General features: G+C 42.0%; 1 protein-coding gene across 5 annotated transcripts in view; it reads right to left on the bottom strand.

Annotated features, from left to right (window-relative positions):
* Nucleotides 1-4,796: 4,796 nt before the first annotated feature.
* HECA (hdc homolog, cell cycle regulator) overlaps nucleotides 4,797-27,376 on the bottom strand; it is a 44,741-nt gene continuing 22,161 nt past the window's right edge. The window contains exons 2-6 of one of the 5 annotated variants that reach the window (XR_009354609.1): nucleotides 17,601-18,641; nucleotides 12,176-12,330; nucleotides 8,058-8,437; nucleotides 6,797-6,827; nucleotides 4,797-5,256 (exon numbers count right to left, since the gene is read on the bottom strand). Coding sequence is in view for 2 of the 5 variants with exons in the window: in XM_059177407.1 (XP_059033390.1) it covers nucleotides 8,273-8,437; nucleotides 12,176-12,330; nucleotides 17,601-18,641 (1,361 nt within the window). In the remaining 3 variants the exon portion in view is untranslated. Of the gene's footprint in view, nucleotides 8,438-12,175; nucleotides 12,391-17,600; nucleotides 18,642-27,376 lie in introns of those variants that run through there. The other 4 variants (XR_009354607.1, XR_009354608.1, XM_059177407.1 and 1 more) reach the window with 4 other exon arrangements.

Here is a 27,376-nt window from a genome sequence, read left to right on the forward strand (position 1 = left end):
CAAAATGCCTGTTCCAATATTTTGCCCTTTTTTAAATTGTGTCTTTTTGTTGTTGTTTTTACATTTTGGGAATTCTTCATAGATTCTGGATAACAAGTCCTTTTCTTCCAGTCTGTAGTTCATCTTCATTCTCTTAATATCTTTGAGAAGTTCTTGATTTTAATAAAATCCAAATCATCCATCTTCAGATTTTTACATTGTTTTTGGTGGGAGATTTTCTTTTTTGTCATAACTATTCTTTAATCCCCATCCCCCATTCCACTTATCCCCCCACCCACTGCCTCTCTGAACCATCAGTTTGTTCTCTACAGTTAAAAGTCTGTTTCTTGATCTCTTTTTTCCTTCATTTTGCTCGTTTGGTTTTTCTTAAATTCCACATGTGAGTGATCACTTTGCCATTCTCTGACTTATTTCACTTAACCTTCATTATACTCTTGGCTTTATCCATGTTGTTGCCAATGGCAAGATTTCATCCTACTTTTATGGCTGAATAATATGCTAGTGTGTGTGTGTGTGTGTGTGTGTGTGTGTGTGTGTGTGTGTGTATACCCACATATTCTTTATTCATCTATCAATGGACACTTGGGCTGCTTCCGAAGTCTGGCTATTATAAATGATTCTGCAGTAGACATAGGGGTGCATGTATCCCTTTGAATTTGTTTTTGTATTTTGGGGGGTAAATACCCAGTAGTACAATTACTGGATCATAGGATAGTCCTACTTTTAATTTTTTGAGGAAACTTCATACTGTCTTCCACAGTGGCTGCACTTGTTCGTTTTTCTCCCTTTTTCTCCATATCCTCGCAGGCACTTTTTTTCTTCTGTTGTTGATTTTAACCATTTTGACAGATATGAAGTGATAATTCTTTGTAGTTTCCATTCTCATTTCCCTGATAATGAGTGATGCTGAGCATTTTTGTGTGTGCTGGCATTTCTAAGTCTCTTTTAGAGAAATGTCTGATCATGTCTTCTGCCCATTTTTTAATTGGGTTATTCGGTCTTTGGGTGTTGAGTAGTGTCAGTTCTTTAAGTGTTTGGGATACTAGGGACACCTGGGTGGCTCAGTTGGTTAAGCCACTGCCTTCAGCTCAGGTCATGATCCTGGGGTCCTGGGATTAAGTCCTGTATCTGGCTCCCTGCTCTGAGGGGAGCCAGCTTCTCTTGCTGCCTCTGCCTGCCTCTCTGCCTGCTTGTATGTACTCTCTCTCTCTCTCTGTCCCTCTCGCTCTGGCAAATAAATAAAATATTTTAAAAAAATAAATAAATGTTTTGGATACTAATCCTTTATCAGATTTGTCATTTGTGAATACCTTCTCCCATTCAGTAGGTTGCCTTTTGGTCTTAATGTTTTCTTTGCTGTGCAGAATCTTTTTATAGATTCTACACTTAGATCTATTACCCACTTTGAATTTTTTTTTAATATGGTGTGAGTAAAAACCCAGGTTTAGTTTTTGTTTTTATGCATATGGATATCAAATTATTCCAGCACTGCCATTTCTTCACTAAATTCTCTTTACACCTTTGTCAAAAAACAATTGGCCGCATATGTAAATATAGGTCTACTTGATTCCTCTAGTGATCAACTAACTTGTATCAATGGCAATTATAAGAATCTATATTTTTAACTAACTTTTTAAATTTATTGACTAAGTCATGCCTGGGTTTATCAGGAGGCTTTTACCATTATTCCAATGGTTAAGAACCTTGATACAATAGGATAGTCAGGAGAAAGAACAAGGCAGGAAAGAGATGCGCAGGTATGAAAAAATAAGGCAAAAGTATCACAATAGGTAAAAGGAAAAGGATTATAAAAAGTAGACACATCTAAAAAATGGCATTTTCCCAACTCTGCCTCCACCAAAGATGACCCTCACCTAACTTGATCCTATCCAATTCTGAAAGGTTATGTCTATAAAATGAACAGCATTTATTGGGTAATAATTCATTTGTATTCTCATATATTATTCATCAGAGACATGTGCTACTGCCAGCATTTGATGAGATAACCAGGGTTGCTGTAAGCCAAAAATAAATTGACCTTTTAGGTATCCTGTGCAGTCTCATTACATCCCCGTTAAGCTTTTTGAAATATTCACAATAGCCCTCAGGACTGCCATTTTGCTCCCTGCCCAAACCACTCTCTTTTTAGAGCCATGGAGGGTCTGGAGCCTCAGACAAACTCTAGCCTAGGGGCTTCACCTTAGCTTTACTTTTTCATCAATCACATGCTATGTCAACAGAGCTTCAGAAAATATGTGATTTGTTAACATGATGAAAACAAGTATAAGGGACTGATTGCCAACTCATGGTTTTGCAATAATTTGGAGTATTACTACATATTAGCTCAAGAGATAGCCCCTAGACCATAAAAAATCTTAAGTCACTAAAAGAAACATGTAACCAGCATTTTCCCCCTAAGCCTGTGTGGAATACAAATAAAACTCAAAAAAGCCTCAGAGGGGCACCTGGGTGGCTCAGTGGGTTAAGCATCTGCCTTTGGCTTGGATCATGATCTCAGGGTCCTGAAATCAAGACCCACATCAGGCTCCCTGCCCAGCTTCTCCTTCTCCCTCTGCCTGCTGCTTCCCCTGCTTGTGCTCCATTTCTGTCAAATAAATAAAACCGTAAAAAAAAAAAAAGTCTAAGATACCAGAGCTTCAGACAAAATAGTGAGAAACCAAAAATGAAACACACCAAGAGAAACTGTTTGAAAAGTTAGTCAAAAAGGAAAACCCTGCCCAAATTGCAGAGACCAATGCTATCAAATCTGACAGCTGGACACGTTGGAATCAAACAACTCAAGGTCAGATCCCAAAGTGAATAAAATGATGAATTCTTAGTGCAGACTGTTAAAATGTCACCTTATATCCTCAAGCAATGTTCAAACAAAAGAGAACACATGTCAAGAAATTAATGCACAAAAATGAGGCAAAGGACACAAATATTATTTTTCAAATATTTTTTCAAATATTATTTTTCCCTTTTATAAAAGTGTTCCTCTTTGGTTTTTTCTTCTAAAAAGAAGGGATGCTTTCAAAAGTACGTATCACCCTTATACAACAGCCCAGGGAAAACACTCAGAATTACTGCCATTTTAGGACCTGTTTGGCTAAAACGAGGGCTATATCTTTTACACCTACTGTCTTGTGAAAATAAACCCAAAGTTCTCTCTCACCTCTAAGCAAAGTACCCATCCATTGATATTATTTGGAAAGCTAGGAGAAGAAACCCAGACTTAATATTCTCAGCCATTAACAACGTGAATTTATTATGTAGATTTAAATTCTCTAAGCCTCCATTTCTCTCTAAAATAAGTACAATAGCGATGCAATTAACAAACATATACTATTGTGAATACAACTGAAAACATAACCCTTGTGCTAAATTCTGGTATCTCTAAATTCTAGACTTTTATGGCTATGGGTTTTTACTCTTATATTTATGAGACATGTAACTAGGTAGCTCTAAACTTGATTTTAAGATATGATCTAAATTTTTGATCTTGTGTATCAGAACCACTTGGCATAGTATCCCTCACCAGAAAATGATGAAATGATGTAATGGCGGCAGATTCCATTCGCTGAACACCAACAAGTGTAAACAGTGTCATCCTACTGAACTCCATCAAAGTACTTTAATTTTTATTTTGCCACCCCTGAGGCATAGCAATATTAGACAGAGTTTGTATGAAGTCATTACCACAGTGCTACAGGCTGCCACTACAGGAAAAAATATTCCTTGAAAAAAATTATTTAAAATAGTAACTATCTTCAAAGGTATTTCATACTCATTAAATAAGGTTTATCCCAACTATGGCCAGCTAGCAAAACATGGAAAGCACACAAACTCAAGGCAAGCTTTTTTTCCTCCCCAAATTTACCTCTTCACTCAAGAAAACAGCCTGCATAATTAGGAATTTAATTGCTGCTAAATTTAAGTGAAAACAATATAAGCCGGATTTAAAGAAATGGAAACCACTACAAACAAACAAGATTCTTCTCCCATTAAACTTAATTCCTATCAATCACTGCTTAACTTCATTTCCTCTTTCTGCTCTGCCACAGTTAAGAACGGTATTTTTCTTACAACTGCAAAGGAATTTTGTTGAGTAAATTACGCTAGCAGAAACTGTAAGATCCCGAGTCCTTATGGCTTCAAATAAAATAATATTTATGCCTCAGATGTCTGTAGTAAGTGGGAAGACAAGCCTTTGAATCCACTGGCAGACTGGAGACATGTCCCTCACCCACATTTCCACCTCTTCTCCTGTGTTCCAGTGTTTTTGTGGATTTCAATCCACTAGCTGAGAATGACAGTGGAAATGAAAGGGACAATGAGATTTTAAAAGCTAAAACATACCTGACCACAGTGCAAAGTCGCAAGAGGTTTAATCACAACTCAGTTTTCATTTTCTTAAAATGAAGTAGCATATGATAAAGTCTTCTCATTATAAAAATTGTTACAGGCATGGGAACCCAAGAAAACTCTGTAGACTAGGACTGTCTACCCATTCAGTAGAGCTCCCTATAACCAGAACAATTAACTTTGGACCATCTCCATAGAAGTAACTCTGTTCTATAGAAGGCTTATTGTATCGCAAAGGTAGGCTGCATGCGACCCGCTGCCATCGAACAGCATAAAGAGGCTGCGGTTCTCATGACCAGCAGCAGTGACCGAGAACAGACTGCGCTCAAACCCCAGAAAGGCTTCCCCACTATCTATTCTGATCAAATAGGCCCAAACCCCAAAACCCTGAAGCCCAGACAAAAAAATAAAGTGACACACCGAAGAGAGAGTACAACGTTAGCTTCTGAGATTTTATTACTTTTAATACATACATTTCACAAACAGAAACCTTCAAACACCACACACAATTCCATAACCAAATTGTTTCAGTTTTATCCACATTCTTTAACTATTTACACTGTCTTCCCTCAACAAAAGTGCAATCCAAGACATCTTGACAAGAAATCTTTAGGACAAGAATATATTTTTGAGCTGGTTTTAACGATGCCCATCCGTTATGTTTTCTTTCAATTACCTGGAGTAATAATGAAGTCAAAGGACATAGAGATGAGCTGGGTTAGGCAGCATCCCATTAAAGGAACAAAAACACTGAACAGGAGCGCTTTCTCCTCAAGTCCTCCCAAACCAACTGAAACTGCTCAAGAGCTGCAACCAGGAGACCAAAGAGGAGAAGCCACGCGGAGGTCCCGACCCGGGTACAGGAGAACCAACTGTACGTGAGGCGTTGGTCTTAGGGGACAAAACACAAAATTTCAGCAAATTAGTCTTCATGGTCTACTAAGTTATGCATCAGCCTGTTAGTTTTAGTATTTAAACACCTAATAATATTCCTTCCTTGAGTTAATTTCCCCCAAAAAGCAATGAAAATACTTTTTACTCTGAAAATAAACTTCTGCAGAACCTGGAAATTAAAGACCAGGGAGAGCTCTGGCTTAGTTTGAATGGAATAATTCATCCCACCGCCCAATTTCATGGCCAATGTCTATCTTTTAAAATCAAGTAGTTGATAAACTCGGTATTATCACTTGCTTCATGTGCAGCCAGAAGAGAATGGAGAACTGAGTCAGCCTAAAGAGAAACGATAAAGCCATCAGAAATGGTTTCTCACTGAACTGAAGCAGGTAAAATTTTATTTGTTCCAGGTACAGAACTCTTAAAAAAATAAATGATTTTTTTAAAAAGTTAGAACAGGTAAAAAAAAATCACTTTGAAATTATTAATCACTTATGAGTGGTTCATTTTATTGAACACTGTCTATCAGAAAAACAGAAAAATGGGTCTCTTGGGTGACTAATATCCTTTAATATTCAAACCACAACAAAATAGTCATCTTTTTTGACATACTCTAATCTCCACTGATGTATTCAGAGCAAAGTACTTTGAGAAAATCTAGTGAAAATACTAAGAATAGCAGATTTCCAAATTAAGATTTATTCTCCACATTGTTGCATACTCATTGTATTTCATTCTCAAATAAGCCAGATTTTCTACTTTAGAAGAGAATGTGATGCCTTAAAGGCAAACAATATTCTCCTATAGGGAGAATCATCCTATAGGGATGATACCTATCCCTCTCCTTTTTCAGAACCGCAGCATCCACAGAATCCTAACTTTGTGGTTCAAATAAAGGCCAAAAGCAAATTTTATCCAATTACAGGGAAAACTCCTCCTACTTATTTTTCGGAGAGTACAAACCAATAGAAGAAGAAAATACTGAATGCATCAGACACCACATTCACAGTTTTAGACTAAGGAGCTTGTGAACATGATTTATATATAACCTTTAAGATCCAGAACAATAATAATAAGCAGGTTTCTCTATAAAATTTTAGGTGCATTAAAAAACAGCATTACAATATTTTATTATCCATTTGAAATTCAGAACTGAAACTCAAATATTACCTCAAGACATGAGAAACCTACGAATTTTTATACTTGGGTACATGAGAGAATCAGTGGGGCACCAGTTAACTCACAAATACAGCTCTGTGTATTAAGACACATCTGCAAGGGCTCTGTTCTATAGGCCTTTTTCAGGCCAATATCGATTCGCTGCTTCATAGAGGCATTGAGCATTTCCCCCCACTGTGAAATATTTTTCAGACCATCAACCACCAAATGAGAAGCAGTAAACCGAATTACAATCATCCAAACTGAAAGATAAGAATATTAGCTGATATATTGGTTCTTCAATGCTCTGTTGTTTCAAAAAAAAAAAAAAACATCAAATATTTCATACAGTAGAACTCAAACTTGCTTGCAGTAATACCTAAAAACTTCTCAGAGGTAAAACAGCTGTTCTGAGAAAAAAAAAAAAAAAAAGGTATAAACCACATGAGTAATACAAACTGTTCACATCACTCCAAATTTGGCTACCCATAAAATAGATGTATTTTCAGCTTTCTATTAGCATATATGTATACAATACTTGAAATTACCAAATCCATTTTTGAGAAATCATATTCCAATTCCAATTTTATGATGGTATAGGGTGTCAGTCTATTTAAATCATCAAGCTCTAATCACAAAAGGCTGTATTTTGGAAAGCCCAATGCTCTGACTAATCAAGTTATACAAATTATCATCTTGTTTCACTAATGGTGAAGTATCATGGAGAGCTTCAGAATGATCTATTTTCAAAATACTGTTACATATTACAATCCGTGTTTTGAGAAATGAAAACACACTTTAAAAAGAAATATTAAAATTATTATTCCTTTCCTCATATCCTCACAAAGCAATTTTTTCCTTTCCTTCTTGGGGTCAAACCTATGATTTGGGAAGCTCAGCATTAAATGGATAAAATGTGGCCATAACAATTTTGTGGAAGAAAAAGCATAGTGATGATGGTTCTGAATTTCACCAGTTAGGATCTATGGCTGTGAGATTTACCTGTGAGAAGAATCTGACATCAAATGGCCCCTGGACAGTGCAACACACATAAATCAGTACCACCCAAATCATGTCATTCATGGGTTCTCCTTAAGAGCTCATCTGACCAACTTCAAAGACACAATTCCAAAGACAGGGTTCCACCTGATCTTGCCCCCTTGAGTCCATGTGCAGCACTTCCAAATTCATTCGGTATGTTCTCTCTGTTACAGGTCAGTTTACCTAAAAACATTTGCAACACCACTAGTTTTCCTATGTCTTATAATTTGGATATAATTCTCAGTGTGAAAACTGCCTGCCTAATCACAGAGGTGATAGAAACACCACTCGTATCTGCTTTCCAATCATCTACAGGTCAGTGTGCCAGCACAACCCTGAGCCAAGACAGACTAGTGCACTCCCAGCGCTCCAGGCACAGACTTACAGTGACTGTCCCATGTTCTTCTCAAGGCCCAGAGCAGATCTAAAAGTGGGTCTTTAGACAGTTAACATTTTAATAAGAGCTTCTTTCTAACTCCCACCAGGCCTTTAGTTGATAATCCCATAATCCCTTTAACTAAATCCACCCTATCCTCCCCACCACCTTAAAAGCTGTCCGAGAGACTCTTAGTGAGAGTGAACCTCTACCCCAGACTCACGGGATTATCCACTTGGGCTCCAGTCAGGACCACAGACCAACACTCAGGAGTCAAGAGAGGGCAACGGGCCAACCCCATTTTAGTGGCACACATACACAAAGGAACTCTCCTTTAAATTAGAAAAGAAAGTCATGTCACAGAATGTTTCCCTATAAAAGATATGTAATAAAGAAATAAAAGTCAATAAAATAGCTATTCCTAAAGCAAAGCTTTCATCAATAAGCTTCGAGAACTTTGAAGGAGGAAAATGGCTTCACGAAATGGTAGTCCAGGTTCCCACAGTGCGGACACTGCTGGACGTTGCTGTACTCGGAGAAGTACTGCATCCCGATCCGCACGTCGATCACTGGCTTCCCGCAGTGCTTACAGTTCAGGCGGGCCTGTGGGCGAAACACAGACGGGTCAGCCACCGCGCCCTTCCTGCCGCCTCGCCACGATGTCACCGCCAGCCACCCCAAAACGCAACACCATGAGGTCTGAGGAACTGCTCTGGAGTTGAGCTGGGAGTCTGTCTCTCTTGTTAGCAAACGCAGGGGAGGCAGAGCGGAAGATAACACATTCACACATTCATCATCTGTCTGACAGACTGACTCCTCTTTCCCTCTGACCTGCAGCACCCTGAGCACTTTCACCTACTTGTAGGAGGAAAATTCCCAACCCGCAGGGCCTGAACTGCTCCAAGGAGGCTCCCCTAACAACAGGACACCCCTCCCCCTGGACTGTAAGAAGACACTGAAGCTGACTCCCCTCATTCAAAGCCTCATGAAACTTCATGGACTGGGCTAAGTTTATTTTAAAAATTCATACACATTTTTGCATTCTGCTCCTTACTACACTTGTTTCCTTTGATGTAAAAATAAAATTTCCCGAAAATACTCCAGCAAAATTAACAATCCAGGAAGAAGTGCTCTGTGGATCCTGAGGCTTCAGGAAACCACCACACACTAGATCTTCCTTTGTGCCTGGGTATCTAACAGCACAAGACTAGAATCTTTTAGCGCAAGGTCCAAGAACTTAAAGGAATAACCGGAAACGATAGATACAACAGACTCTCAATTTAGATTCATTCCAAAAATGTAATAAATAAATGTAATCTCGGGGTGCCTGGGTGGCTCAGTGGGTTAAAGCCTCTGCCTTCAGCTCAGGTCATGATCTCAGAGTCCTGGGATCGAGCCCCACATCGGGCTCTCTGCTCAGCGGGGAGCGTGCTTCCTCCTCTCTCTCTCTGCCTGCCTCTCTGCCTAATTGTGATCTCTGTCTGTCAAATAAATAAATAAAATCTTTAAAAAAAAAAAAGTATAATCTCATTTTGTCCTCAACACACTCATGGGAGTTACGTGGTGGTCTGTGAATTTAGATGAAGACACAGGCACGGACTGACAGCAACATGCGCAAGGCCACATAGTTAGGAAGCAGAAAGACTGAGGACTGGACCAAAGAAGCTTATTCCAGAGCCCACATTCTTAGTTATGACACAGACAACCTTTCTGTGGCTAAGATAAATTCCCTTTTAGCTGACTAATCGCTCTGAACAACAAAAGTGAAATTCTGGGCAAACCTCTCTCTTTAATCATTCTCTTTAAACTGTTATTCCTTTCAAATAATTAACCATTAAGCTTCTTTTTGGCTCAAAGTCTTAGCAGAAGACCTTCCTGGATTCGTTAATAGCGTCTAACATTTACACCTTCCCAGTGAATACACAGTTGCCCTTGAACAACATGGGTTGAACTGCACAGGTCCACTTATGAGCAGCTTTTTAAAAATAAATACAGTACAGGACTATAAATTTTTTTTCTTTTCCTTATTATTTTCTTTATAAAATTTTCTTTCCTTTGCTTTATTGTACAAATACAGTATAAAATACTTACACAAAATACGTGTCAATCAACCATTCATGTTATCAGTAAGGCTTCTGGTCAACAGTAGGCTGTTCGTATTTAAGTGTTTGGGGAGTTAAAAGTTACAGGCAGATTTTTGACCACACATGGGGTCAGTACCCCTACCCCCTGTGTTGTTCAAGAGTGAACTGTAGTTAACTGACATTTTTTTTTTTTTAAAGCCAAAGAGTAATCAAACATTGTTTTCCACTTTTAGTTCAAGGCCAGAAAATAGAGGTCTGGGCTCACATTGTTTTAAGGAAGAAATACACAGTGAATACCACCAGGCTGGCTGTGGCAGGATGCCATTCTGCTCTCCTCCCTAAAGATAAGGAAATAATCCCACTGTCTCTCAGTGATATAGCAGGAAGAGGAGCAGACAGGGAGTTCGAGGTTTTAGCATGGCTGTGCCACATTTGTGAAGACCCCCACTGCATGTGGAAAACAAGGAGGCTAACCTAGCTCTCCCACATCCTTTCTAGCACCAATGAACGGCCCCAAACTCTTTTCCTTCCTTACTTCTTTTTTTTTTTTAATATTTTATTTATTTATGGGAGATAGAGAATGAGAGAGAGAGAACATGAGAGGGGAGAAGGTCAGAGGGAGAAGCAGACTCCCTGCTGAGCAGGGAGCCCGATGCGGGACTCAATCCTGTGACTCTAGGATCGTAACCTGAGCCGAAGGCAGTCGCTTAACCAACTGAGCCACCCAGGCATCCCCTCCTTACTTCTTTAAAAGAGAACCCTCTCTTGTGTGTATCAACGAGAGGAGCCACTTCTTTCTGTTTCTCTCATCCAAGAGCTGGCGCTATAGCACAGTTGAGTATTACCAAATGCTACAGGGTGCAGCTAAAAAGACTTTGAGATCTCATTTCCAAGGCTAATGGAATTTTAAAATGGAAATGTGGACAATATATTAGAATAGCATACGAGAAAAGTCAGCCCTGTCTAGAATCAAATGACAAGCTATGGATGGCCATTTAGGTCTCTCCTGACCATAGCTCTTTTTTGAGAACACTAGTATAGACGAAGTATGGCTGAAGCACCCGCTCGGCCAACCTTTTTCTTCAACCTGCACAGCTTATCACAGGATATTCTTTTTTAAAAAATCACACCATAGTGCTAAAGATACAAAGCTATATAGTAACTAATGAAGTGCTTAATAGTTATTTGTATTAAAGCCAGGCTCGGAGACTAAAGAGCAAAGTAAAATTATCTCCTACCTACGAACATGAAGAAATTCTAAAACAAGGCTCTCTTTTCCTCCAAGCACTTGGAAATGAACCAAGATACTTCCAAGGATTTTGTTTTGCCTCCTGTGTTTCCATGAACTTATTTAACGTGTTTTCCCGGACTACTACCTCCCTTTCCTCTGGTGACAGCTAAACTTCGGAAAATGCTTCTTCTCAGCAATGCTTTAAGGATTACAAACATTTCACGATAGCCTCCAACACAGTAGAAGAAGGCAGTTCCTGTGTAACTGTGCTACCCCACAGAAAGGAAGCAAAAAGAAAATGCTGTCCACCAAAGAAAGTAAAAGTTTCTTCTTCCTTTTAAATAACTTCTTCTTGGGGCATTTGGGTGGCTCACTGGGTTAAAGCCTCTGCCATTGGCTCAGGTCATGATCTCAGGGTCCTGGGATCCAGCCCAGCATCAGGCTCCCTGCTGAGCAGGGAGCCTGCTTCCCTTCCTCTCTCTCTGCCTGCCTCTCTGCCTACTTGTGATCTCTGTCTGTCAAATAAATAAAATTGTAATAAATAAATAAATAACTTTTTCTTATTAGAACCTAAGTATATGTTAGTCACACAAAACAAGAAAATATAAGCGACAGGAACCACTTAGCATCCCAGCACGCAGACACAACCTCGGGCTTATAGGTTAGCAGATCCCTTTCTGTAGTCACTTTTTACAAAAAGAAGCATACTGTTACACCATTTTATAAACTACCTTTTTTACTTAGTACCCTAAAAATATTTCCCATTAATTATATATTATTCTACAATACCCCCTATTCTACAATACCCCCCCCCCCACAATGGCTGTAGAGTATCCCAGCAATAGCTTCATCAAACCATGGTAAATTAGCCATCATTCCTGGACTTGGGGATGAGGTGGTACAGCCACTTGCTATCTTCCTCGCCCTCTCCTGAACGAACGATGGTGCGGCTCTATCTCCTCTGCATTTGCCAGGGGACAGAAGCCGGAGTTCACACGCAACTTGGTCTAGGGTGTCGATACCAACCTGACAGCATGGAGAGGCAGCCAGGATGTCGTAGGTGTACATGGTGCCCAGCTGGTGCCAGCTGCCGTCCCACCGCGACTTACACTTGATGCAGATGATCTTATGAACCCCTTCCAGGCAGTCCACGCACACCGCATACAGGTGCATGAGCCTCCCTGTGCACAGAAGACACAGTGCTGAGAATGGCCATCATCGGGGCTAAAACACTGGCTGATCTATCAATTATAAGCAAACATGTTACCATTCAGATAAAATAAGTAGCAAAATAGGTCATATTCAGCCTATATCCCCAAGTTGTCCTTTTAGAATAATGATGAATTACAACTGTCAATGGGACACATACTCCAAAGTTGTATCTTTATTAAATAGGGCTTCAATTCACTTTTCTAAAAAATACTGCCAGGTTTATAATATGGACATCCAAATTCAAATGACCAAGGTACAAATCCTACAAACCAACCAATGGTCATGCAGGACTCTCAGCTCAGAAGCCTGTGTGTGGCACAGAGCCTGAACCAACAACGCCAGTCTGCAGCCACGGGCTTTCATCCACTGACAAGTCCCACCGTAGGAAAGTCAACAGTCTGTCTTGGTACTGGTGGCCCAGAATTATCCCACAGCCACAATTACTGTGTTAACTGTCCCTGTCTCCAAAACTGCTCAGCCTCACCATATTTAACTTAGGAACCAGGATCATATCTAACTTGTAAGTGGTGATTTAAATGGAGTACAATGTCTTATTATCTACTGGGCTCTTAAGAGAAACAACCCCATTTCTCCATCATTTGTTAACATCAAATGCTTACAAAGGAAAAGAGGTCACCCTTGTTTGCATGGAAAGGTTTAGGATTCAAGTCATTAGGAAAGATTGGGCATGTCCAGGATCCACCTAGACGGTGTACAATAGCAACATTGCTGCTCTCTACGTAGGCATCAGGGAGCGCCACAGTGCTATACGCTATACTCAGAACACGTACTCCTTCAGAATGCGCCGCTCCTGGCCAGGAGCCAAACCATGGCTCGTCACCTTTCTATGGTTAGGACCAGCCTGCTCCTTACCCTCTGGAAAGAGGTAAATAGTACTGACAGGGTAACTTTCCATTTCATTTGCTTACAAGGCTCTCTCTTCCTCCTCAACAGAGGGCACCATGCTCTCTCTCTCTCTCTCTCTCTCACACACACACACACACACACACACCCCACTCTTGTTTCTCAGGTCTATCTAATCTTCACCTTTTTCCAACCATTCTCTGAAAGGTACCCTTCACATGTGGTCCTGGGCTCTGTCGCACATTCTTCCTTTTCTTTCTCTTCTCTCCCTATTCAAGAATGCTCCAATCTTAAGATCTGAACCACCCTGTTATAAAATAAGCTCCCCAGTTTTCATCCAAGATGCTTATTTCTAACAGTGCTTGCTAGACAGACATCTCCAGCCAATGCCCTCATCTTCCTTTCCCTAAGACAGGTCTCCTTCCCAGTGTTCTCCAATCCCGTCCATGATAGCATCCTTTATCCGCTCTAGAGCCAAAGTGAGCCAACCAGGATGCAGCTTCATCCTCTAGAGGCAAGTTATCCCCAAAGCCACAATTTTTTCTTTAAAACAACCTCTTGTGGATATTCCTACCTTTCAGTTCCCACTGTCATCACCCAGCAATCTCTCATCTCCTGCCATCTAGGCAGGAGATTTAAGTTCCACCTCTCTGGAGAAAGGTCTCCCCCCCATCCTTTCAAACAACTTCCCTGCCCCCAGGTGATCATCTGCTTTAAAAAAAAAAAAAAAAAAAAAAAAAATTAGACTCTTCAGCTCTTAAAGAACATTACAAAGCCCTTACTGAGGCTTGAAAGGACACCCATAATCCGTTCTCCCTACCTACCCTACTCATTTTCCACTGGAGAACCTCCACTCTCACCAATCTCTTCTCCCCAGTTCTGTTTCAACTTTTAAATCACCATTCCTTTGCTCAGATTGCCTCTGTCCTATCAACAAAGGCCTTACACAGCCAGACCCTCTTGTTATCAAAATCCATCCACCTTCTGACATCTGCCTTCAAATTGCCTCCTTTAACTACCCAGTGGCCCCTTCCTGATTGGAAATTATAGGATGCTTAAAGTACATCATACCCAGGTGTTACTCATTCCATAGATGGTGGTTAAGTTAGGCCTGGTGAAGGTAGTTCCATTTTTGTAAGAGCATCTTACTAACCTCAGATGGAAGGCAAGGATTGATAGCAACCAGCCCAGGCATGGAATACATAAGATTGATTCACTGATGTAAGTGAAAAGAATCCGTCATCACAGACAGAGTAAGAACAACAGTCCTCTCGTTTATGCTGAACCCCTGTACTCTCCTTTCATCTTCACAGAGAAGATTTCCAGTCTTAAAGTGAAAGTGGTTTCTACCTACTTCCCTCGAAAATTAACCCCAACCAGTATAAAGAACAAGAAACGATACATAAGCTCCATCTTCTGGGAAACTGAGATACCTGCAAACCTGAAGCAAAACAGGAGATCACAAAATCAGATGAAGAAATTTTAAATGACTTAGCTCTGAAACTGGACGCAAGCAGTGGAATGAGGCGCCAAAAGGGAAACAGTGGAGTAGACAAGTAACCAAACATTCTATGCAACTTCTTCCATCAAGAAGTAGTCTATTTAATAATCATCTCCTAAATCTGGGCTAGCCTTACAACTTATTTTGAAAACCACAATGTGATGGAAGTGATGATACTCGGTTCCAAGCTTACGCCTCTTGAGAGAGCAGGCCCCACCTTCTCACCCCCTGAATGCAGGAAAAAGCCCAGTCTAGCCCACTGGAAGATAAAAGACCACACCAAACCGGGATGAGCCATTCATTCCAGCGGAGGACCCCTGCCAGGCCAGCCAGTCAGCCAACTGTCAGACATGTGTCAGGGATCATCTGAACCAACCAACCCAGAGAACTATGAGAAATCATAAACCATCCCTGGTTTCAAACACTATGTTCTGGATCAGTTTGATTTTAACAAAGGCTAAAGGGCTAAAAGGTTAGGTGAAATTTTAGAAAAGGAATGAGACCACTCCCCTCAACCTCACTTCTTTCCTGTTGAGGGGACAGTTAAAATAGGAACCTGCATCCATGAAACAAGAACAAGATGATATTAAAAAGTGCTCTTGGAAATTATAATTTATGTATTTATAGAACAGAAAATCTTGAATTCAGTAAAAATCCTGACATATAAAGCCAAAGAAATCTTCCAAAAGGCAGGATAAAGAGAAAGATAAGCAATAGGATGTGTAAGGTCTCCCTCTATCTTTAAAAAAAAAAAAAAAAAAAAAAAAGATTAAACTTAAGAGGTCCAATATCTGACTAACAGTTCCACAGCTGTATTTGAAAATGAAAGAGGAAATGATCAGAGAAAGAAACCAGAAGAAAATCTCCCCAAACTGAAGACTATGAGTTTACACAGCCAAAAATCCAAGAAAGCACACTGCACAATGAATGGGGGTGGAGAGGAAGACCTGTGTCATGGTGAAACTTCAGAACACTAGGGATAAAGAGAAAATCTTAAAACCTCAGGGGATCGGAGGAGAAAGCAAAGGGACAGCAGTAAAATACTGACTTCTCAACACTGACACTGGAGACCAGATATAGTGAAGAAAGAAATGCCTTCAAAATCCTAAGGGGAAAATATTTGTAACTTGGAAGACTCTACCCAACCAAATAGCAATCAAGTGTGAAGACAGAATCAAGACATTATCAGACTTTCAAAGTCTGAAAATACCTAAGCCCATGCTTCCTTTCTCAGAAACCTCCTGGGAATGTTTCTTAACAAACTGAGGAAATAAACCAAGAAAAAAGAAAACATGATATCTAGGAAACAGAAGATAAAGAACAGAAAAGTAAGCAAAGAATTCCTAGAAAGGCAGCCATGCAGTATAGCAGCTAATGAGTACAGCCAGACAGACAGGAGCAGGAAGATGAAAGGTTCCATGAAGGAAATTTAATTTCTACAAAAAGAAGTTCATTAAATGGAGGATAGGTATGTGCAAATAATTTGAAAGCTTTGTGGAAGCTGCTGGAGAGCAACCAGCCAATGGTTCCAAGAAGACTAATAAGCAAATGAAATTGTGAAACAATTATCAACTGTAATAACAAAACAAAAGACATCCTAGAATATACTATATGATAGGAAATACACCTACACTTCGTGCTCAACACTAGATATTTACATAATCAAAGCAGTAAAAACATTAAGGATTTCACCAGGAATTGTGATACATTATCCTGAGAGAAATGGGAAGATTTAAGAAAGCACAATCATCCACCTTAAGTCAATAGACAATATCTAAAACTGGATATGAAGACGGCAGTTTTAAAATTACAATGGTGGGATGCCTGGGTGGTTCAATCAGTTAAGCATCTGCCTTCTGCTCAGGTCATGATCTTTGGGTCCTGGGATCAAGTCCCATGGCTGGCTCCTTACTCAGCAGGTAGTCTGCTTCTCCCTCTGTCTGCAGCTCCCCCTGCTTGTTCTCTCTCTCTCTCTCTGACAAATAAGTAAACTCCTTTAAAAAAAAAAATAAAAATAAAAACCTAAGAATCAGTCATAATTGAAAAACGCTATCTCTGAGAACTGAAACAACAGGGGGTGTGGGACAAAGACAGGTAGAGATATATTGATTCTACCATGGTTTTTTTTTAGCACACTTTTGAAGTTATAAACATGTTACATTTCATGTATCTCACCTTTATATAAACTCAGTAATTTCACACAAATTGACCAATTGCTCACTTAACCTGACCAACACCCATCATTCAAGTCAGGCTGAAATATCGCTGCGCCCTTGAATGTCATCCACAGCACTAAGCTCTCTGCCTTCGCCAGAAGGGTGATGCCTCAGCTTCCAATAATCGTCCACTTTCCTTTTGCTGTTATCAAGAAAGCCTGGTTTTCCATAAACTTCAAGATTAATTCAGCTCATCTGAAAAACACACTGGCCCTCCCTGACCCTCTTCTGTTACTCCCTTATGTTTACAAGGATCAAGAGAATACACAGCATGCTGGGCACATTAACACAGGTTGCAAAAGCAACTGTTTTACACCAAGTGATATAGTTATGCAATTCCTACTCAATTCCCTCCCAGTGAAGGAAAACTGTACACGAGGAATCCTCCCTTCAAATGAAAGCAGAATAAAAACATAAAATGGCCCACCAGGACAACTGTATTTGGTACAGTGACATCAAGAGTCATTGTACCAAATGTACAAACTGGTACCAGCACCCCCTCCAGCACCTCAAGGGGCAAAGCCGAAACATCCCAACAGTGCCCGGCACCCAACAAGAACAAGAGGTACCCGCCATTACACTGACTCCAGAAGAGAGCAAGCCCATTCTGCTTCTCGGCTTTTAACAAAGGGAAAACAGGCAAGGTGAACACCTGTACCTTGAAGATGACACGGGACGTCATATTCGATCTCATCGTGTCTCGACGGGCTTAAGAACAGAGTTCCGTCCACCAAAGGGAACTGTTCGAACACCGGGAGTGCCCGGTGGCACAGAGCGCAGTTTACAACATTCCTGTGGCTGGCACTGAGGGCCGCAAGGATGAATTTCCGCAGATCCTCGCCCTGGCCCATCTGGGCATCGTCTTCCATCCGCACGTGGAAAGTGTTCAACTTATGCCTAGGGATGTGCGTGAGCAGCTCGGACAGGTCCAGGCGCCGCAGGAACTGCACGGGAGCATCAAAGTGGCCCCCCCGGTGCACCGATAACCCAGCCGGACTGTAGTCAAAGTGGGTGTTTCGGAACACATGGCCCCCAGCCATGGCCTTTTTGTGAGGCTCCAGATGGATGGCATTCTTTAGGAATTCCCCGAGGTATCTCGAGGAGCGAGGGCCGCTGAAGTGGGCAGGGGAGAGGATGGAGTAGCCGGTGGGCGGGGACTGGCCCGGGGAGGCGCAGGGGGAGCGTGCCCCGTAGGCTGCTGCCCCGACCGCCTTCTCCTGGGAGTTCTGCCGGTCCATGGAGTGCCGCCGGGGGAGGTCGTGGCTCAGGCCTTTCTGGGGCTTGTTGGGCGGCCGGCACTTTTTGGCCTCCTCCCCCGCTTCACCGGGGGGCCTCCCTGTGTTCTTCTCTGACCCAGATTTCTTCTTTTTCTCATCCTGCATCCGCTTCACCTGATACCAGTCCGTGTCCTTTTTTAAGTGGCCCTGTCCACAGCGGCAGGAGCAGAAGCGGAAGGCCAGGTCGTAGCCCTTCTTTGTCCACATGTTCTGCCGGCACTGCTTCTCGTTCCAGCTGCGTGCGCGGCCGATGCAGTTAAACTGGACCAGGATGCTGCTCTCCCACTCGTAGAAACACTGCAGGTGCATCCAGCTGCTGTAGGGGCAATGCTCGTTGTTGCACACCACCTTCTGGTAGTCGTCCTTGTCCAGGTCCACCGGCCTCCCGAAGCTGCAGATCAGGGGCGTGGCACACGGGGCTTCTGGGGAGAAACACGGAAAGAGGTTTAGCACGCAGGAGCTGGGATTCCAGCAGGCACCACGCTGGAGAGAGCAAAGCTACCATCCCCACAAGCCCATTCGTGCCAACAGTACAATTTTATGGTGTCACGATTTCCACCGCTGGAGTCACACCAGACAAGATTAAAAAACACTGACTACTTTCTTCTGGTATTATGTTGTACCAGGGGAATTTATTTTCAGATATTTGTTATCTGCTGAAAAACACACCAGTAAGCTTCAAAAAGTCCAAATCCTTCAAAGTGCAATTAGCTGTATGTCAGTACTTCCAACACTGTAATGTACTATGAGGTTTTCCTAAGATGTGGGTGTAATGACAGGCAGTTCCATGGTTCTTAGAGAGGAATCACTCCAGTGAACTAGGAAATAATATGATGAAGCCACTTAACCTACCAGCTCCAAAAGGACGCTGAAAGTCCTTTATCACAAGTGTTAGGCTATACTGAATACCACAGAAAAATTAGAAAACAGAAATCCCTCATCCCCAATTCCCTTCTAGAATGGTCTGATACCTAATGGCAGGAATATCTATCTGGTCAACCTAATTGTTGGTCTACACAGAACTGCACTGCCAGGACATGAAGGAAAAAACCAGAATTCTCCTAAAGCTATCAGGACAGAAACTAGGAACACCAACATACTTATACTTATTTAATCACATGCTCCACAGGCCATCTAAAAGACCAGTTTCCAGGGCGCCTGGGTGGCTCAGTGGGTTGGGCCTCTGCCTTCGGCTCTGGTCATGATCCCAGGGTCCTGGGATCGAGCCCCACATCGGGCTCCCTGCTCAGTAGGGCGCCTGCTTCCCCCACCCCCTCACCCCGGCCTGCCTCTCTGCCTACTTGTGATCTCTCTCTCTGTGAAATAAATAAATAGAATCTTTTTTTAAATAAATAAATAAATGGCCAGTTTCCCCAAAAGGAGGGAAAAGTTAGTGACACAAAGTAGAACCCCGCTCTTAAGAAGTAAATAGGATTTATGGAGATTCCAGGGGATTCCAGTTACTCCAATGCCCATAACATTTTCAAAAGGGCTTTCTGGAGAGCAGTAATACTCCTAGTTGAAACCAAAGGGCTTGGTCTAGAAGGTTGCACATGCCAAGCTCACCTCAGACTTTATCTGTTGTAGCAGAGAACCCTCAGAGTTCTGTTCTAGAAAGCTCCCCCTGGTAGCAGTGTGGGACATGAGACTGCAGAGTTGAGGGGCAGAGAGGCAGTAATCCAGGTGAGACATGGGTGTGTGCCTGAGCAACAGCAGCAGCAGAGTAAAATAGCGCTCACTGTTGAAGGGGAGCAAACGCTGACAGACAGCAAACATGGGAGAGGCAGGTTTGGACAAATGGACAAAGACAACTTTGGGCTGGCCTTATTTTAGACCTGCTGAATTGAAAATACCTATACCAATGAGGTGGAGAAAGAGACAACTGGAGTCCAAAGACATGGAGCCTGCAACAGATGGGTAGCCACACAGCCAGAGATGGAAGTTAAATCCCTGGACTGAGGAGCTCACCCAAGAGGCATATGAGGAGAGGAAAAGAATCCTGAGAAGCAACAGAAAAAGGCTGAAGAAGAATCCTCTACAGAAGACGGTAAGGAATGAACTGAGAATTCACTGTAAGACAAGCCAGGAGAGAATTCTATAAAGGCAGATGGAAAGTTTTAAGAACAGAGGGCTGACTCAAAACAATTGTGACACCCAAAAGTATCTCTACACATTGCCAGCTATCCAAGGGATATCCAAGGGAGAAGAGACGGAGCAAAACTGCCCCTGGTCTGAAGCTACTGGGCAAATCAAAGACGGAAAAGTCCTCACCAGAATGATCAGTCAGCCAGTCAGACTCCTTAGTAGCACCAGTTCCAGTGGGATGACACGGGATAGATCGGAGGTAATGGTGAAGACTGGATGATGAGGTAAAGAAGTAGAAGCAGTTCAGATGATCTTCTAGAACACTCTTCCCAGAAACAAGGAAAGGAAGGAAAAACAATGGGAAGGGCTCTCAGCAAGGGCTGAGACCTACACGTTCACCTACTCAGGGAATGAATGCCAAAAACCCAGGCTGGTCTAAAGAGCAGAAGTCAAGAACCTCTGCAACTCCGGGACTCAAAGACCTTCACAACTTCCCCACTCGCCCCTGCATTACAAATACAATGCTGCACCAGCACAAGGACCCCAAATCCTTGAACAATGGGACATTACAATCATCCCCTTCAGTGTGGGACCCCAGGGCATCAATCACAAGGCCCTACCCAACTGGTCTGCCTCGGCTCTTTCAATAACTGTAGCTCCCCCATCTACTGCCTGGGAGTCCATAGCCCTTAATCTTCATTGGTCCAAATCCCACTCGCCTCATGCAGTGCTCACAGCATAGACTCTCAGCCAGACTACCTGAGCTAGAATCCCAGCAGTACCACTGTTGAGCTGTGGGTCCTTGGACAAGTTCCTTCTTTTTCATCTTAATTTCCTGTACAGAATGCAGACAACAACAGAATGTACTTTATCTGGTTGTTATAAGGAGAAATTCTACACAGGTGGCACCCAGAGCAGGGCCTGGCACCTGGTAAACCTTCGCCCCTTCTTCCCATCCTTCAAGACACCTCTACACACCTCCCACCTCTACACACTGATTTCACCAGAACCACCCCTTCTCCAGAGCGGTCTGGCCTGAACCTTATTTGAGTCCCCACTGTGATCCCACCAGGTTGAGGCCTCCAAGGAGGACGCCTCTTACTCATCCTTGTGTTCCTGGCATCACCGGGCCTAGACCTGACACACATGCCAAGCCGAATAAAGTCACCTTAAAACAGGCACACAAAACCCAATGTGACCAGCAGAGCAGAAGGAAGAAAGCAACCTGAAATCCTAGACAGAAAGACCTACATGTACTTAAGCATAAGACTTAGAAGAATGGTCTGTAAACTGAGCAAATTAACTGCAGTCACCTGGGCTGTGACCTTTAGTGTCCTTTAAAATGTTAATAAGTCAGTTAAACAAAGTTCAGTTGCTTTTATCTTCAACCCTTCAGAGACACAGCCTTGGAGGGAATGTCTCTGAAATGTAGGAGAGCGGCCAAAGCACTCTCTAAGCCAAGCCTCCTGAAGTCCAACTGAAGGACAGCCAAACTCTACCTCTGCATTTACAACACCCAAAATGTAAAATTTTAAATGCTGAGGTTGGCTTAATAATTCCTTTCAAAGTATTTTTGCATTAAAAAAGATAGATTAAGAGAAGGAAAGTCCTATTTCTATCTTCCTCAAAAAGCTGCAAATGCATCATGTAAACAATATTGAGCACTCCATACGTCCTGGGTCTTTCGAGCTGAAGAATCCACAAATGGTGCTAAGAGCTCCCACAGAAATCTCGGCAGGAATCACAGAGGAGGCAGTGTGGCTCCACGTCCCTGTCTCTCTAACACTGCTCGTCCTCACCTGCCTTCTGCCCTCCAGGGCTCGGCCATGAAGCGCTCCCACGCCAACCTGCCAGCCTGCTTGTTTACATCTCGGCCACTCTGATGCGGTCTTTGTAGCTAAGCCTCAAAAACAAAGACAAGGGCTTGAGACCAAATATGATGTGCAACAGACACCTCACCCTGTTACACACCTCCAGCCCGAGGGCGAGGCTCCAAGGAACAGGGTGAGTAAGGAGGGGGGGCTGGGTAGCACACAGGCTTCTGACTGGCTTTTACAGCTCACACAGCCTCCCGATGAGGCCTCAGGCTAGCCTCCACACTTCAAGGCTTAGTTCAAACTTGCCCTCACTCTCCCACTGTCCACACTGGAGAGGCAGCTGGGAAGAGTGTGAGCAGGGTCTGGGTGATCAGCTGTTTGACATGAAGCAGTTTCCTGCTTCCTCATCTGTAAAGTGAGGACAAAAATGCTTGCCTTCTTTCGCTGCAAATAAACATGGAAGCACTCTGTGAGGTTCCCTGACAGCTCTCCCATGCCACCCACCTCTCCTCTAACTGGATCCTAGATGCTCCATGACTAAAAGCAAACTGCTGCAAGAGACCTCCTACGTTTTCTATCTAATGTTTGGACCCACAAAAGGGGTTCAGAAAGTAACCAATGAGGCCATGCCTCTTTTTTTAATTTCCAACATCTTAGAGTTAACTAAAACATACAGGAAAAGATTTGAGAACTTAAGAAAGAGCATGAGCGCCCTTCAGATCATACCTATAACAAGCGAGCAGTCTTTTCTTTCTTTCTTTCTTTCTTTCTTTCTTTTTTTTAAAGATTTTACTTATTTATTTGAGAGAGAAAGAGAGACAGGGCACAGCAGCGGGGAGGAGGCAAAGGGAGAGGGAGAAGCAAACACCACTGAGCAGAGAGCCTAATGTGGGGCTCGATCCCAGGACCCTGAGATCATGACCTGAGCCTAAGGGAGATGCTTAACTGACAGAGCCACCCAGGCTACCCCACAAATGAGCGGTCTTATAGAAATGCATGTGATTGCTTCCTGAACGTGGTCTCTACATTTATAAAATTCCTAGCTCTTAGGAATTGCAGTCGCACAAAGGAAAAGGTCTAAATAGAATATAGACTGATCTGATACAACAAAACCATTTGTGAGAGAGGGGGAGAAGGGAACGGCATGGGGCCTGTGTCACGTACACCCCTAAGGACACTCATCAAAGCTGGGACAGCCTGACAAGCAATACAGTCAGCACTGCTCGCACGAAAGTCTATAAACCGTCCAGTGCATCTTTACAGCTCCATTGTCAGGAGTTCAGGACCCAGCTTCTACCTCTCCCTGCCCAAGTGAAAACAATTAGGGATCACCTCATTCCGGACAGAAGTCTCTCTCAGTTTCAAGTCTGGACAAGAAGATAGCTAGGCTGACATCATTTGGGCAAGGTCTGTCACTCTTCCCAGTCTTCTCATCCTGTATCCTGCCTCCCACACCTATTAAAAGGGAAGATCTGAGAGCAGTCATTTATGTGGCCGCCCAACAAACCCAAATCCTTTGACACACCCATTCACACTAACAGGAGGCCCAAACACCAGACAGACACAGCCACTGTCAGCTTTTTAACTGCAAAATTAAATGTTTTCACCCCTCTTAAAATAGTTGCAAGCATCACAAGCAGGTGGGGAGTTCAGCAGGCTGGCAGGGGGAGGAGGGGGTTGAAGTCAAGCAAGGCTTCCTAGATGAAATCTAAGGTGGGCATTTGGTCACATTCAGCCTCATCCCCTGGTTTTCAGAGCAAATTCTCCTCAGGGTATGAAATTTCTGCCTAGAAGATCCTCAACTCCAGCTTCCTGGAGGGCCAAGATTGGTCAATGAGCACAGAGACTCTGGAGCGAACCAGCCTGGATTTGACTCTCAGCTCTGCAACTTAGTAGTTTTAGGATCTTTGGCAAGTCACTGGACTTTCCTGTGCTTGTCTTCTTAACGTGCAAAAATAAAAGTAACTTAACTCAAAGGGCTGCCATGTGGATTAAAGGGGTTATTAAGGCAGTTCACACAGAGCCTGGCACAGAACAGCCACCATTTAAACATAAGCAATTGTTATGAAAAGCCCTATCACTTTATATTACTTGATGTAAAAACCAAAGAACTTTGAAATCATTTAATGCAAACCTACAAGCAAGAAATGACCATCCACCTTTCCCCATACATAAATAAGTGCCAGAAATGCACTTCTTCCCCACAACAGAGCAGGGTGGCATGCAAAAAAAATTCACTCAGTATTTAATGACAAATTTTAAAGAAATAGATGCAAAATTTTCTTTGAGGCCCTTAAAGATGTTCTACTGCACGTCAAACAAATAAGTACCTTGCTATTTTTTCAACCTAAGCAATCTTTTCCAAGCTTGGGTAACAGGGTTTCATAAAGCATGGCTGCATTTGATTCATAGGATGTATCCCTGAAGAACTCACATAATTCAGAACTGATTATCCCACAGTCTGGAGGAAGGGTGTGAGGAATGCATTCTCAGAACACATAAATCTACAGTCACTGTGTTATATTTTTCTTTACTGTTGCTTTTTAATATCAGCATTATCTCTAGCATTTCTCAGTTGTAGCTCATAAATTGATAGCATGGCATATCATCCTGTGTTTTATCACATTTCTGTTCAAAAGTTACTGATTTGCAAGATTTTTTCAGCACCAGTACTGGTACACCTGGATATTCTGCAAGATAAAGACTTAAATTATAATACCTAATTTTAAAATAATAATGCAAATGTCACCAAAATCCTTAAAGAAGTTCTATAAACAACAAAGAGTTCAAATAATATTGCCAAGGGTTAGTAGGTATTTCTCTTTACAAGAAAAGGTGATGCCAGTGGGTATCAAAGCATTTTTACAATCCAGTTGACCTGCCAGCTTTGAAAATATGACAAGCTTGATGCACAATTTGGGGGAATGTATCCACTGAAATTCTGCACATCCTGTGAAGCTTTTATTAATAGTATTTGTGTCATTACTTGAAATTTGCATAATTTAATTTGCATATAATGGGATCACACTGTATTAGGAAATAAATTAGCAGGCTGCCTTTTCTTTTGCTTGGAGATTTTTTTTGATCCTGAGGATGCTGGATCAGAGAGAACCACACATCACCCTAGCATTACATTTACTGCCTGCACTGACCCTGAAGAACAGGTAAGTTCCAGAGCTTTCAGAACCAAATCACAGTATCATAAACTGGGAACACAGCTCCAGATTAAGTAGGTGTGCATTTGCATAAGTCTACGCGTATTTGTATGTAACTGCAGAAAAACTACCCAATTGTTGAACTATTCCATTTCTTTTAGTATTGAGGTATAACTGACATGCAATGTTTTTATTAGTTTCAAGTGCACAACGCACTGATTCAACAATTCTATACATTAATTGGTGAGCACCAGGTAAGTGCGGTCACCATCTGTCACCATACAAAATTACCACAGCATTACAGACTATGATGTACTTTTCATCTCCATGACCTATTTTAGAACTGGAAATGTGTACTTCTTAATCCCCTTTATCTATTATGCCATCCCTTCACCCACGCCCCGTATTTAACCAGTCTGTTCTCCATATTTCAGAGTCTGTTTGTTTATTCATTTTTTAGATTCCACATATAACTGAAATCAAATGGTATTTGTCTTTCTCTGATTTATTTCACTTAGCATAATACACTATAGGTCCATCCATGTTGCTGCAAATGGGAAGATCTCACCTTTTTTTAGGACTGATAAAAGACGTCGGGTCATCCTTCAGTACTATACTCCAATTTTAAAGAAATTAGAACTTGATTATCTTTGTCAATGTCCTATCCTTCACCAGCATAAATGTCCAAAAGGTGGCCATAACCAAAACTCTTACATATTTTTTTTTTAATATGTGATACCCATTTCCCATCTAAGTTCTAGCACAACATTTCCAAAATGATGGCCCACCTCTTCTCTCCTGGTGGACCCAAAAGGGTACCTGGAGACGAAAGAGTGGCATCGGCCTTCTCCCCTTACCTCTAGATTCTAATGTGGTTCAAGGCAGGCCACCTCATAATGTGCCACTTTGGCATGCAAATTATTTTGAGCTTAAGATAACCAAGGCACAACAGACTCAAGAAGAGCTTTTTACCTCTCCAACTTATCTTTAAAAAAAAAAAAAAAAAATTAGAGTCTGTACCAGGAGGAGAGCTATTACTAAAGATAACTTTTTTTTTTTTACATAAGAAAGACCTCTCTGCAGGGTAAACATTCATTTACCGAATACTTGTTCTTCTCATTTTCTTAAATTGTTTTCCTCCCCTCTGAAGTCCCAGACTCCTACACCTTCCTCTCTTTAGCTTGGGGTGGCATATAAACTTCGATTGCCTGACTGCAAGAGAGCCTCTCCCGTCTTTGTGGGGCTCCCAAACATATGTCATTAAACTGGTTTTTCTCCTGTTAATCTGTCTTATATCAAATTAGTTATTAGGCCAGCCAAAGAACCTGGAAGGGAAGAAGGGAAAAGTTTTCCTCCCCTATAATTTCCAGTGGCCTCAGCTGAAAAGACAAATGGCTTTACCTCCTCCCTAGTCTGTCCAATAGGTAAAAACATACAGCTGCATGATAAACTGGAAACATAGGTCATCTACAGACTAGGCACCTGTCAGAGAATAAAACCCGTAACTCATTGCTGTTCGGTATTTTCCAAAAGTTCAACTGAGAGAAACAATTTTTAAGAAGGATTTCATAGGTGATGTCCACACACTCTAGATCAGAGTTCCCGTGGGGCACTTTGGCCTGTAGGATGACTTTTTAAACCCACACAGGGCTTTTTGTAATAGAAGATGAACCCAAATGCCTGTTAAGTGCATCTCGTCCTCTCCAGGTCATCCAGGCCTCCACTCCAGCCCCATTCACACTTACTCACTCCAGGACTCTGGAGGTATCTACATATGTGACTCCTGTGCTAGAGAAAAGCTATCCCTCAGCTAAGCTAGGTGTCACAGAGTTGGTTACCTAGACGATATTATTTCATTCTCTGGACAGACTGCTTTTAATGACACATGCAAGCCTAATAAATGTATTTTATTTATAAAAGGACACTGTTGTGGACATTGCTTAGTATTATTTGACAATGTTTCATAAACAGCTAAGTGAATGTTTTTGTTTTTTAACCTGATGGACACTATAAAATATAGCACTGCTTCTGTTTGCTTCTTCCCTCTGTGTGCAAGAAATATGAAAGCCCTATTTGTGACCTACCTCTTGCAATGACTCA

The sequence above is a fragment of the Mustela lutreola genome, chromosome 6, assembly GCF_030435805.1.
Source record: "Mustela lutreola isolate mMusLut2 chromosome 6, mMusLut2.pri, whole genome shotgun sequence".
NCBI classification, from domain to species: domain Eukaryota; kingdom Metazoa; phylum Chordata; class Mammalia; order Carnivora; family Mustelidae; genus Mustela; species Mustela lutreola.